The following is a 14,815-nucleotide window of genomic DNA, read 5'->3' as shown; positions in this document are numbered from 1 at the left end:
AACATGGCGAGTAAAAAATTATATTTTAAAATAAAAACATGAACAACAAAAAATTTCAACATTCTATTATTTTGATATTGTAAAAAATGTTAACTGATATGACAAACAAAAACATGTACTATGAAGTATCGTAGCTTTACTTCTATAAAAGAAAGTAAGTTTATGGTTAGTCAGGCAACCGACACTGGTCCTCTCACAATTCAACAACAGAAGAAAATGGGCAAGAATGTGAAGTTTGACCAAAATCTCTCATGGATAGCACGTCGCAACGAGAATGCCAATAAAAAAATCTGAAAGTAGTTATAATCTTGAACTTTGAACCTGAAATTTGAACTTGTCTAAAGGTCTTTCATAATCCTCAAAGGAATGCAGTTGCTAAAGCCTGTGATGAGGAACTTCAAAACCTGAAGCATACAAGCTTTAACATTCATCTGACCAATATACACAGAGAATGTAGCTGCGCTTCACAAAATATCAAATGATATACAAAACTAAAGGTAAAAAATTCAGCACTCATTGGAAAATCATTTCCCTCCCCCAATGATGTTTCAGGACAGACATGTAATTGGTTGAAGTCTGTCTAGGCATATCAGAGGGGAAGCATTTTAAAGGCATATTCCCTAATTTCCCATGATGGTCTCATCCCCAAGCCCCTAGGTCCACAATACCTTTCATTATAAAATTATGATTTTTCTACTCCAGTACGTTTCAGACCTAATTTGGTTGAATTCCACTGAGGCATTAAGGAGAAATAACATTTGAAGCAAAATTGAAGAGTTTCCCATTTGGAAACCTTCCCCCATGTCCTCTGGGGTCAAATCAACATCATCTATAAATCATGACTGCCCTCTCCTAGTGATTTTCAAACCAAATTTGGTAGAATTTCACTTAGACATCTATCAAGGAAAAGTATTTTAAGCAAAATTGAAGAGTTTCTCATTACAGGCCCTGCTCTCCAAGTCAACAGTGGTTGAATCAGTGTCATTTATAAGATTGTAATTGTCCTCCCCAAATGATGGTTGGTGCCAAATTTGGTGGCAATTTGTTCAAGCGTATGGGAGGAGATCCAATTTGAAGTAAAATTTTACTTATGCTAGAAAAAAAAAGCATTATGCAAAAATAGGTCATCTATACCTCTATCCTCAATACTCCTGGGGTTTCAATCACTTTCATTCTCTGCACCCAAGGAACAATTCAAAACATAAAGAAAAATCAGCACCCTATAACTGTTATTGACTAAGAAATGAAACACAGATATTAAAAATAAATTAAGATTTTTTGTAAAATACTCTTAAATATCACGACAGAAGCATAGAAATACGTATAATTCTGCACCATAAAACTCCAAATAGTTGTGAAGTTAAAATGAGCTTATTGTGACATGTTGTAGTAGTTCTTGATGAGTAGTGGGAAGAAAAAGAAATATATTTATCACTGTATCTCCAAGAACAGTGATTTAAATGATGAAGTTACCTCCCTTGCCCCAATGGTATCGTCTACAAAACCCATATGACACATGCAATTACAAAGAGAGAGTTTTGTGTTTAAGAAGCGACATAACGACAACCCTTTATCTAAGATGCTACAGATAAGATCATAGTCTGTCTGATGTCCAGAATCTAATGTCTTACGTCCACATGTAGGACATAAGCCTGTCTGATGTCAACTACATAATTTAGGACAAGTAGCCGTCTGTCTGATGTCCACCACACAATAAAACAGGACAAGGGGCCATTGTCTGTCTGATGTCCACTACATGATAATGTAGGACAAGTAGCCGTCTGTCTGATGTCCACCACACAATAAAACAGGACATGGGGCCATTGTCTGTCTGATGTCCACCACACAATAAGCATGACAAAGGGGCCATTTTCTGTCTGATTTCAACTACCTAATATATAAACTTTATTTAACAACAATTGCGAAGCAAGTTTTTCCACCTTATATTAATCACGTGTTCGGGCAGGTGACCCCATACCTTTTCACATCCATTTCAGGAATCGAACCCCGGACCGTTAGGTAAAAGGGGAGAGCGTTACCACTGCAACACCCGACCAGCCATTTGACTGATGTCTGCTACACCTACTGAATCAAGGTCCCAATACAACGATTACAAATGGTTATCCACCAACAACATCAGAGAAATGGCATTAAGGACAGACACCCATAAACTGGGCTGTCGATCTCTTTTTTCGACACTGATAGATGTTCAGACATTGTTATGTGGGTGCGGTTGTCCCATCAAGGACAACATTACAGTCCAGCTCTAATTTCTTCCTCAACATCTCAGTCATATTCTGCACAGCATTCTCACTATGAGCATCCTTGTAAGGAAGAGTCTGCACCTGTGACAACAAATGAAAGAATAACTAATTCATATACCTTAAAGTGGAAAAATGAAATATAAAATTTCATGGCAATAAAACATTTTAAGAATTTTCAATTATCAATCTAGTATGGAGACAAACAGCACACAGGAAAAGCAAAAAACAGACTCTGAATCACAGAACATCTACATACCATCAAAAAACACAGACCGCCCATACAGTAGCAGTCTATTTTAATCTAAAATCACCATACAAGATACTTAATACCAAAACATTAATATTTTACTAACAGTCTCCTTATAATCTCATGGGTCCTCCACCAATAGATGATTGGAACACTCCTAGATACATAAACTCTATACTTTGACATCACTAAGATTCAATGCCCAGGGTATAACCATGGAAAAATCTCCATCTCTCTATATAAATAGTAGGTTTATAGACTCACTTCATTCCATCACAGTTATGTCTCTCACTTCATTCCATCACAGATATGCCTCTCACTAGTTCATCTCTGTGATGTCTCCCACTTCATTTCATCACAGTTATGTCTCTCACTTCATTCCATCACAGATATGCCTCTCACTAGTTCATCTCTGTGATGTCTCTCACTTCATTTCATCACAGTTATGTCTCTCACTTCATTCCATCACAGATATGCCTCTCACTAGTTTATCTCTGTGATGTCTCACACTTCATTCCATCAGAGTTATGTCTCTCACTTGTCATCTCTGTGGTGTCTCTCACTTCATTCCATCTGTGTGATGTCTCTCACTTAATTCCATCACAGATTTGCCTGTCACTAATCCATCTCTGTGATGTCTCTCACTTCATTCCATCTCTGTGATGTCTCTCACTTCATTCCATATCTGTGATGTCTCTCACTTCATTTCATCACAGTTATGTCTCTCACTTCATTCCATCACAGATATGCCTCTCACTAGTCCTCTGTGATGTCTCACACTTCATTCCATCAAAGATATGCCTCTCACTAGTCTATCTCTGTTTTTGGGTGGCAATCACTTGGTAAGCCATATTTACCACCAATGAATCTTTCCCCTCTAGATAAGACCAATGTTATTCTCATTCTGCAGGGAGTGAAAAACTTCAGTCATTGTGTAATATTTTATTCTGGCAAGATTTCATAAATCATTTTATCTTTTTAAAGCTTTGTCATGTAAGACTATTATGCAGCAGTGCTTTACTTTGATGTAAAAATCAATACCTACCTCAATCACCTGATATCCTAGCTTTTTACAGTGTCGTATCTGGAGTTTCAGCATGCCTAATGGAGAGCCCCCATTGGAAGTAGTTTGCCTCATGTTGTGTGGTATGATGACAATCCTGATGAAACAGAACATTGTAAAGGATATCCTGCATTCAGGTTCATATGTCATGGTAAGTATTGATCTGCTGTCTGTAGTGTCAGAACAAAGGAGTTGTCACATGCATATATATATATATATATATATATATATATATATATATATATATATACCTATGGCATCAATGCAATCACCTGAAGATGTCGCAAGGATTGAAAATGAGATTTTGAGTTGGAATGTTATTTATCATGGTAATATTTTGCTTTTATATATATATATAGATATATATATATATCATGTCATGTTAAGTGATTAATTTTCTCTATATAAATATATAGATATATATAGATATATAGAGAGAGACAGAGAGACAGACAAACAGACAGACTTTTATATACCCAGTAATTATATCATTAGATCTCACTTGAAAAGAAAATTATTGAACAATTCAAGCAACAAAAAATAAGTTCTGAAAAAGTTCATTATTGCTTTCGGCAAAGTGAACGGCTTTTGCAGTCGCAAGATTTTTACAAATGTGTTTAGAAATAGTCCATGTGGTTGGGTTTTGTGGATGAACTCATGTCCCCATGATATAAACTATGTCACAACAAGTAGTATTTACTTTTGGAGGTTCAAAGTACTATGGTCAGGGAAAAGCCGAAAATGAGATTCATTCGTGATGTTCCGACTATGTTTCAATTATAACAGATGTCCTGACAATGAATGAGACTGTCCCGATTATGTTTCAAGTGAAATTTATTAACTCTACAACAGACGTCCAGAGAAAAAAGGAGATTAACAGATTATACAAAATTGATTCCCCTTAACTCAAGACCGACCAAATCGGGGCAACATCCAGTTTTATTCCTTAGGAAGATGCAGAATTTTATAGAATTTGATCTTTTTCCACTATTGGGCCCTGTCCCTCCCATCCTAAGGGGCCCCCAAACTCACCATTTATACAATTTGATTCCCCTTCACCAAAGAATGCCTCAGACCATATTTAGACAAAATCCTATCATTCCTGCAAGAGGAGTAGGGTTTTAAATAACTTCCCCCTTTTGGTCATTGCCCCTTTTCACCAAATATGGGCAAAATCCACTCAATCATTCATGACTAGTTGCGATTTTTAGGAAAAGTTTATGGACAGACGACAGATGTCGCAATAAACCTATAGATCACTTGGCACTTCGGGCAGATCAGCTAATAAAATTGGACAGAAGGTAATATCTCAGTTATGAACATACCCAGTGTTTTCATTCTTGAAAGTGCTAGGGAGATCACTATAAGGGACTGGATCAAACTGTGTGGGCCTCCTCTCCTCATCAAGTCTTATTTCCAAAACTATAGAATAAGAAAGGACTTGTACTGAATGACTTTACTGCAGCAAATATATAATGCACTTGATATATGTCCATGTGAAATTTCTTACATATCAGACAAGTCTTATTCTACAATGCAAATGATTTTTACTTAAATATCAAAATGATTGAGACATCTTTCACCAATTCTGACGATACTTCTCTATTATTTATTAAATTCATGCCCTTAGCTGTGACCTACTCTCCATTCTAACCATGTATCATTATGCATATCTGCGTTAAAGTCGAACACAAGTAGAACTCAGTAAGGCCTACATGGTAGTTAAACCCATTAAAAGAATATTCCAACCTGATATGTTATATTTCATAGCATTTTTGTACGTATTTAAATAAGCAATTTACATATAATTTTGATTAACTTTTTTATTAACATCATCTGCCTCAATAATACATTTCAATACAAGACTAATAGGTCAATACATTCATAGCCTTCACATAAAGACGTTTTCTATTCATTAAGAGTAATCGATTCTACCTCACCCTCTTGAGTTTTTTCTTTTCGTAATTTCAGCCCCCTTTTCACCCTGCCCATCAGGTGCCTGCGGATCAGCCAGTGCAAATATGTGCATAAAATCATACTCACATACCATATAAATATTTTGAACCATGGAAATTAAAGAAACCATGCTTGAAAATAACTTTCCTACATATGAATTAACTACATCCATATAATAGTAAAAATTACCAAACTCATTAGCAGGAATGTTGAGATCCTGGGTCTCACTGAAATTCAGAATTTTGATAAAGCACCAAAATGCCTTTCCATCCCTGAGGAATATTTGATTCTACTGTATCTGGGTCTTGTGAAGACCAACATCTCTTTTGATAACTTTTCACTAAACTAAGGCCATAGAGAATTTGTGAAAGTTTTTAACTTATCCTTTACTAGAACTGCCATCCCAAAGATAACTGATCAGTTCATGTTTTTCTCCTAACAAACATTTCCAGAGTTACATCCCTTTGGTGTTTTTGTAACATACCTTTATTTCCGTAAGGCAGAAGATGGTGAAAATGGAAGACGTTTTCATCCACAATATTACTTATTGATTCCTTGAGCAACTTTAACAGAATTTGTTTTTGAGGTCCAGCTCTCTGGGGTTCAAAGCCCTCATAATTACGCATTAACTGAAAATAAATAACATCACAGGCATGTTAGATATAATTTGTATCATTGTTTTGATTATTGTTTCTGATGAGGAAAAGGATACTGTATCATTCTGATGCTTTTAAGTAACCTGGTTTGCAGTGTGTAACTGATTACCAATCAAGATAGGAATTCTGTCTTCTGTCTGTGTTAGCAGAAAACAAGGGGTCGCAAAGGCCTGCACTGCTGGCCTGGCTAATTTAGCTATTCAGTCATTTAGCAATAAATTTGAAATGTGACAAATGATTTCTGAAATTATTTGTCTATTGGGTCACAGCTTTGAGGTCAAACAGAAGTCAGATTTACCTTTCATTAATTAAGAATTGTCCGACAATATCCTTGTACAGAAAACGGATTTTTATGAACTTACATTTCCCCTATTATGATCAACATTTCTGATGTCAGATTCCTGCTTGATACAAAATAAGGTTCCTTCCAACTATGTATGCTGGGAACAGAATCAAGGTATTTCCACGAAAGAAAGATTTTAGAGAATTTCCTCCATGTCTACAATTCGGCCCCATTCTACAGGGTGAAGACACACAATTTACACATATACAAAACTCATTTCCCTTCACCGAAGTATGGTTCAGACCAAGGAAGGACAGAATCCTGATATTTCTATAGAAAAAGAAGGACTTTAAAGAATGTATTATATTCCCCTCCTTGGCCTTGCCCTTTCCACCCAAGGGTGCACAGACTCACCATTTCTACAAATTCCCTTTCACCCAAACATGCTTCAGACCTAACTGGGACAATCAGGCACTCTTAAAGAAGGATTTTAAAGATTTTTCTCTACCTCCTTTCCCATGGGGCCAAGACCCACTATTTATACAGAATTAATTTGATTTAATTTGATTCCCTTTCACAATAATTTGCACAGACTAAACTTGCACAAAATCCAATCATTCCTAAACGCACAGGAGGAGTAGAATTTTAAAGAACTTGCAAAATTTCCTCTTTTGGCCTGCTCAGGTCAGGCCCTGGGGGCCACGACCCATCATCTACATGAAATATGTTCCCATCCCCTAAGGATGCTTCTAACCAAATTTGGTCGATTCCCTGCAGTAGTTCATGACTAGCAGCGATTTGTAGGAAAAGTTGACAGATGAAGAGACAGATGATGGATGACTTGCCAATAAATGGCATAAGCTCACTGTTCCTTCAACCAAGTGAAATAAAATTATCAAAAATCCTTTGAGAAATAAACACAATAATTGTCACAGAATGAGTGGTTATCTTTCTGTTAAATATCAATGGTGACCTTGACCTTTGCCTTAGAACTCTGAAATACAAACTGATATGGGGTATTGTCACAGTTGACTCTTGTTTAAAATTGGAAAAAAATTGTGAAAATCTGTAAAAATAAAAACATTTGGGACATGGCAGACATGCATTTTGGTAACATTATTTTCTCCCCTGCCCTGTGAAATGGAGTGGACATAAACAGTTGAAAATCAACCAATTCACCAAGTATAAATTCCTGTAACTAGCAACGTGTGAGATGGAGCCGTGACAACCTTTTCCTTTGATGATGTTCAAAAATCAAAATATAGGTCAGAGTTACCTACTTTTGATACAGAACACATTATCTCATCAAAGTGAAACCATACTCTTAGCATGAAGTTTCTTTGACTAATTCTCTAGGAGATGGAGCCTTGATAAAATATTTCTCTGATGTTGGTCAAAAATCAAAATGTAGGTCAAAGTGACCTACTTTTGATCATTAACACATCACCTCACCATATACCAGGTTCCAGTGGCTGGTAGTGGAGGAGAAAGGGCCTGGACAAGCCTTTTCTTTGATGAAGGTCACAGTCAAAATGAAAGTGACCTACTTTTGATACAAGACACATCTTCTCACTAGAGTGAACGTATGTCCCAAGTATTAAGCTCTTGTGTTTAGAGGTATAGAGGACAAGATAACCAATAGATGAAGGACAGATAGACACATCACAAATCTTAAATCCCCTCCATTTCCGATGGGGGACTAACAAGATATTTTAGACTTAAGAGTCAAGACTTAATTCTGAATTGACATTGATACATATACAAAGGTACAATGTGTGTCATTCAGTTTAAAATCAGTCACTTGACACTAGTTTGTCACAAAACTAATGCTGGATATTGATAGAACAGCTAGCTGTTTACTTTGCTCCTCTTGATCAGTGTTTCTCACCTTGGGCAGTCGGTTACCTTTGTAGCTGGGGCACTCAATGTCAATACTGGTCTGGAGTAACTCTAGGTTGCTAGGAAATATTCCACGCTTGCTCCCTTCAAAAGATTAGAAGATAAATAGTATCACTCTCCTTTTCAAGCCAGGTGTCCTGAAAACTCAAAATCATTCTTATAAAGGCAGAGTGGTATATAGATATACAAAAAACACTGAAAATTCATACACAATGAATAAAGGTCAAGGACATTCATCTTTTTATTTTATTTTATTCTTTGGGGGACTAACTTTGTAAGGCTTCATCCTAAGAACCTCTCAGGCAAATATCATGCTTTTGCACCTTGTTGGTTTGTCAGAAGGAATTCTTTAAAAGGTTTTATCTAATTCGACCCCTGGGACTTTGAATAAGGGTCAGGGTCTTTTCTTTATGGGAACTTTGTCATGCTTCATCCCAGCAACCCAATAGCCAAATACCATGACATTTGGTCAGTTGGTTATTGTGAAGAAATTGTTCAACTGAAAAATTGACGCCAAGCAGACAGACACAAGACAAAAGGACACCGCAACATGGAAAAACTCAGTTTCCCCTTTGGGCCATGTAAGCTAAAAATCTCCTAAATTTCCATAACCGGGCCATACCCGTTCCGTCCTAGGAGGTCAAGACGCATAATGTATGCAAAATGGAGTCCTTTAACCCAATAATGCTTCAGACCAAATTTGTATGTAGCAGTAGGATTTTAAATTATTTGCTCTATTTCTCCTACTGGGCTCTGTCCCTTCTGTCCCTTCTGTCCCAGGGAGGCAATACCCATCGTTCATACAAAACTGAATCATCTTCAATCAAGAATGCTTCAACAAAGTTAGACAATATCCAGATGTTCTTACAGGAGAAGTAGGCTTCTAAAGAGTATGTTCTATTGTCCCTACTGGGCCCCATCCCTCTCACTCCAGGAGACCCACAAATTGTACACAAATTGTTACACATATGATTCAGACCACATTTGATGAAAATCTGCTTAGTTGTTGATGACTAGTAAAGATCTGTAGAAAAAGCTGAATTAGCTAAAATGATGTTTATTTTCAATACCTGCATAATCATGCACCAGAAGAATATATTTTTGTGATACAAGGATCTGCACATACTTTGACAGGGGTTCAAATCCCATGCTGCAAAATGCAAGTAGGTTGAATTGCTAGTTCTGCCTCAAATGTACTTTTCCTATAAGAATTAATAGCATTACACCCCACCCCAGGGGAAAACGTGAGACCCTTGCCATTCACAACTTATGTAAAGCACCGTAAGACTCCTCTTTCCATGAAGAACATTTAATTCTACCATATCTGGGTGTTGAAAAGAAGATTTTTTAAATTTTGAGATAATTCAATCTCTTTCAGCCCTGCCAATCAGCCGAAGGTGCTTATAATTCTAGCCAAGATTGTAATATACCTAACAGAAGTTAAACAAACTATGCTCAAAAATGTAATATTAACTATAGTAAACTTTATCTCATTCCCGGGGGAAATTTGATATCCTTGGGCCATAAAATTCACAATTTGGTAAAGCATCTAAAAGACCTTTCCATCTATGAAGAGCATTTCATTTTACCACATCTGAGTGCTGAAAAGAAATATTTTTGAAATTTGAGTCAATATGATCACTTTTGGCCCCGCTCCTCAGGCCCCATTGGATGGAGACTATATAATGCAGTATTTTGGCTCCTCAGGTCAAAACCTTTTGCTACTTGATGCTGGTGGTCTTTATACAAGCACCTCAAACATTTTTTACAATAGCATGGAAAGGTGTACGAAATCCGGCTGACGGACCGCAGACATAGTGTGAGTTAATACACCATATAAAGATCAGGATATCATAACAGCGAACAGCTGAATTTGTGTCCTTACCTGGTTCACCAAGGAGTTGACTGAGGAGAGTTTCATGGAACTTGCCAGCAAACACCATAGCTATGGCAAATCTCATGAGAGAATCATTTGAGCTCCTTACCACAATCCTATTAGATTGTCTTTGTCCATCTTCAGAACCTTTGAACAGAGGATAGTATTTTGCTGACATTGCAGATTCATCTGTACTTAATACAAGTAACGTCGACAAATTGTGAAAACACCGTGTCCTAGTGGCCAACTCCTGTGTTCCATAATTAGCAACAAATTCACATAGTAATGCCAATGTCTTTACTCGAATATCAGCACCTCTTTTGGCTAATTTTTCAATTTCTTCTGTAAGATGATGCATGAATTTTGCATGATGAAACCTAGCTGAAGTGAGGCATTTTATTACTGTTATGATATCTTCAATACGATGTAGGCTGCATCCATAATTTCCCAATGCCTCAACTTTTGCAATTGAGTGTAAGTGACCTGTATATCGGCTCATTTGTCGTAACAAACTACCCAATTGCCTCTGATCCATTAATGTTTCTGAATGGCTGAAGAAGAGAGACCACAATTTGTTGATGACAAAATCAGAGTTGAGCTTCTTTCCACACCTGTTGAATGTACACATCAATACTGTTGCCTCCACCACAGAAAAGTCTTCAAACTGCTTTTCAAACATTTTTTCCACCTCAAAAAATATTTTGTCTTTGTTGTATCCATACAAATATACACAAAACATCAGTTTAGAAACAGATTGCGGATTCCACACATCAGACTCTCTGTTGAAGTCATGGTCAACAGTTTCCAAGAAAACTTTTAAAAGATCATGACATATAAATCCATAACATTTTATACATAAGCCAATCGTATCCATCACTTGATTATAGGATAAGTGCTTGAAATTCCTCAACGCATTGCTTTGTACTTCCAGTTCATCCCGTCCTTGTATCAGCTCTCTATTCTGTTCATAAATGGACATCTGGCCCCAGAGTTGCAGATTCAAGTACCTCACACCGCCATTCACATCAGCATATGGCCTAATTTTACAGTTCGCTAGTTTTTTTGATGTTAAACCTTTTGCAAGGTTGTTTTCTTTACTTTGTTTTTGCTGTGAATAACATTGCCAGTGTGCAGTGTAACCAACACTGGTGCGAGGCTTTTGGCTTCTAGGAAAACATTTAAATAGCCCTTCATTTCTCCTACACATCTGTAACTTATGTAAGTGCCTTCTGAAACAGCACAGATTATTCAGCTTCATTCCTTTGTTCATAATTCTCCAAAAGCTGCTCATCCAAGCCGCCATGATTACTCACCTACAACAAAAGAATATAATAGAAAGTTTTAAGAGTGGCATAACAAACTATGACAAAGTCTTTAAGATCTCAGGCCAGAAAACAGCGTAAATGTCAAACAAGACACAAATTTGTTGATGATGGTTGTTAAACTAATTGAAAAACACAGAAACATGTTGGTCATGGCTACAATTAAGCACTACTAGAGGAAAAAAATCATAGTTTCTTTGAAGGTTTTTAATCTGGAAATGTTTGAAGGTTTCAAAAAAATTGACTCCCAAGATATTGAATATGAATCAAGGTTGTTTCTTTTCTAACTTTATTGGGTTTAATTCCAGAAACCATCCTTGATACTCCAGGGTTTTAATCACTTTCGCTCTCTCTTCCCCTGGTATATGTCATGGCAAAATTCAAGGTTCCGTGTGCAACACCTTGTGGACATGATGAAAAAAATCATTTAATCCTTTGATGTACAGCAAATGCATCTTGAGGTCACACCAATTAAATTATTTTGAATGTACAGAGAGAGAAAAGTTCAATTTGTTGATGATTTTAAAGATTTATGACTATGTGAAAAACTCATAAATCAGTTTTTTCTCCTAGAACCAATTAAATCATTTTGAATGTGCATTCAATTTTTGATGATTTTAAAGATTTCAGTTTTTGTTATAACATCAAAAATCCTCTCTGTCTTCTGATTAATCTTTATAAACAAAATAATTTAACCTTTATAAACAAAATCATTACACTAAGAACAATTCAATGCCCAAATTCTACACATAACCCGCCCGATTCTGAAAATCTTCTTTAAGTCTTTTGAAGAAACACTGCATGGCACAGTACATTATATGAAAAAAAGTTTTTTGCAGTTTTTTTGTCAATATATGAAACCATAATATTTTAACTATGGTCATCCAAAATCAAAATAATTACACAAAGAACATTTCAATGTCCAAATTCTACACATTACCCAAACAATTCTGCCCGATCCTATAAATTTTCTTTTGGTCTTGCTTGTCCAAAATAGATAAAAACATTATTTAATGCTTAATTTTTGTAAATTCTGTAAATTGTTGCCCAATTCAGTCCGGTCCTGTAAAAAATTCTTAAAAAAAGTCTTAAACATCTTGACAGCGCAGAAGTAGAGAGTCAGGTTGCCTTACTAGCCTCAGGTAGTGGAAATTTCCTTATAGGCGAGATGTCCAGCTAGAGAGCGAAGGAGATATTGAACCTTGGTCGTTGTCTTCAGGGTCGAAGCCTTTGTGAAGGAGAGAGAATGAAGAAGTTTAGAGTACAGGTTGCCTTACAAGCCTCAGTCTGGATGCTAGTTCGAATCCCAGAAGGTGTTTTTCATTATTGTCCCACCTAAGAGATTAGTTAGAAAACTGAAAGCACATGGCATAGGAGAAGAACTCACAAACTGCATAGAACACTACTTGAGTGAGAGGAAACCGCAATTGTTGGTAAATGGATCTGGATCTAAATGGTATGAAGTACTTTCAGGAATTCCACTGAGGTCTGTTCCGGGGTTGAATCTTTTCCTGATATTCATCAGTGATCTACCAGAAATAGTGAACTCAAATGTATTCCTGTTTTCGGATGACACAAAGAGATATAGAGTTATAAGAGACGGGATGATAACATCATACTACAGAATGACATACGCAAACTAACCAAGTGGAGTGAAACATGGTTACTGAAATTCCACCCTGAAAAGTGCAACTTAATGCACATTGGGAAAAATGGTGGAGAAGATGAATACCAGTATTCACTACAGGGCATAAATCTGGAGAAGGTGGATCATGAAAAGGACATCGGAGTCAGAATCGACAGCCAGTTAACTTTTGAGCACCACATTGTTGAAAAGGTTGAAGGAAAACTCTATGTCGGCCATGATATGAAGAATTTTCTAGCATTTAGACGAGTCATTCTTCATCCCCTTTATAAAACATTTGTGAGAACACACCTTGATTACGCTATCGCAGTGTGGTTTCCGTACAAATCATACCACGTGGACCTCATAGAGGGAATTCAAAGAAGGGCAACCAAGCAGTTACCAGGATACAATAACTTAACATAGGAGAACCGATTATGGAAAAAGTTGAGCTGATATGATTGAAGTGTACATGATCTTGAGTGGAAAATATGATATGGAATCTGAAAACTTCATAAATTGCAAAATGATAATGTTCAGAGAGCGCTAGATCGTGGGAACTCAAAAAAGACATATGTGCAAAGATCCAGGCTTAACATCGGGAAACACAGCTTCAGTGTGAGGACCGCAAAACTATGGAACAGCCGACCAGAAAGAGTTGTGAATGCCAGTAGCATCAATGCCTTTAAGAATAGACTGGACCACTTTTGGAAGGATCAAGAAGTATTATATGACTTAAAGGCGGATTTTGTATTAGACACAACCGGTCTTAAATATGATTACACTAATGAGTCCGACGAAGAGGACCTTTAAGGACCTGTGTTGGGGAAAATGCCATAAGAAACCATAAGAAATTACTTCTTCCCATTACAATTGTAAAGTCAAATCCTAACAGCCGGATTTGCCGGTGCTCGAGTACTTGTCTGAGAGCTTTGAGAGAAGTACCTAACATCCCATAGTTATCATGGGTGGATAAATTGGTAATTTATAACAGAGACATATATGTCTCTGTTTATATGCCTAAATATTATAGGCTTGTGTCCCCACCACCGGCTGATACCGTGTATATATCTCAGACCAGGAGAAACCTATTCTATATGTCCATTTCTTAGCTGATAACAACCCCATTTCGACAGCTCAATTAAGGACTTTCAGATACTAAACAAAACTCACTTGTCAATCCGTACTTCGGGATGTATCAGGCATTTAGGATGCAAAGTCACTACATACCTAAGTTCGTTTTGAGTGAACTGCGTCTGCAGGCGACGACCATGTTACACATGCGGTATATAGGCTTAGAGCGTAGCCAGAGTTTCGAACTTTAAAAAGATTTGTTTTGGAATTTGACGGGCAAAGTTGAGGTCGGACGAAACAATGACCGAGTGTTTTTTCTCATTTTATAAGCACGTGACAATGATTTTATGTTTGGAGAAACACTGCATAATGCAACCTAGGCTAGAAACGTATAGCAAGTGTTAGCGTTAGGTACGTCTCTGCTTAGGCCTATGCTAGTTTGCTTAGAAATGGTCCTTTGATTTCTTCGGTTGCATTTTGTGGAAGGGACGGTTCATCTTACACAGGATATCGCATCAAATTTCCTTTCTAACATGAACATTAATTCGTTT

The 14,815-nt window shown here is 36.8% G+C and overlaps 1 protein-coding gene across 1 annotated transcript; it reads right to left on the bottom strand.

The window, feature by feature from the left end:
• Positions 1-50: 50 nt before the first annotated feature.
• On the bottom strand, positions 51-14,464 carry LOC132560606 (uncharacterized). The gene is made up of 7 exons (XM_060225270.1): positions 14,421-14,464; positions 10,254-11,557; positions 8,358-8,452; positions 6,015-6,159; positions 4,900-4,996; positions 3,557-3,671; positions 51-2,345 (listed from the first exon to the last, which is right to left on the bottom strand). Exons 2-7 carry the CDS (start codon positions 11,545-11,547, stop codon positions 2,220-2,222), a joined length of 1,872 nt encoding a protein of 623 aa, XP_060081253.1. The 5' UTR covers positions 11,548-11,557; positions 14,421-14,464; the 3' UTR covers positions 51-2,219.
• Between the last annotated feature and the right edge of the window lie 351 nt (positions 14,465-14,815).

This window comes from Ylistrum balloti, unplaced genomic scaffold (genome assembly GCF_031769215.1).
Source record: "Ylistrum balloti isolate Yb309-2 unplaced genomic scaffold, AGI_CSIRO_Ybal_v1 Utg371086, whole genome shotgun sequence".
Lineage (NCBI taxonomy): Eukaryota > Metazoa > Mollusca > Bivalvia > Pectinida > Pectinidae > Ylistrum > Ylistrum balloti.
The sequence above is the reverse complement of the archived record's forward strand: the minus strand, read 5'-3'. Positions and strand labels throughout refer to the sequence as shown.

Bases quoted from the DNA above. Each gene is read 5' to 3' on its own strand.
- LOC132560606 (XM_060225270.1), bottom strand. From the start codon at position 11,547: ATGGCGGCTTGGATGAGCAGCTTTTGGAGAATTATGAACAAAGGAATG. The intron at 4,997-6,014 runs GTATGTTACAAA...CTTATTCTATAG, and splicing joins TCTGCCTTACGGAAATAAAG to TTTTGGAAATAAGACTTGAT. The intron at 3,672-4,899 runs GTATGTTCATAA...CTGTTTCATCAG, and splicing joins TTCAAGAATGAAAACACTGG to GATTGTCATCATACCACACA.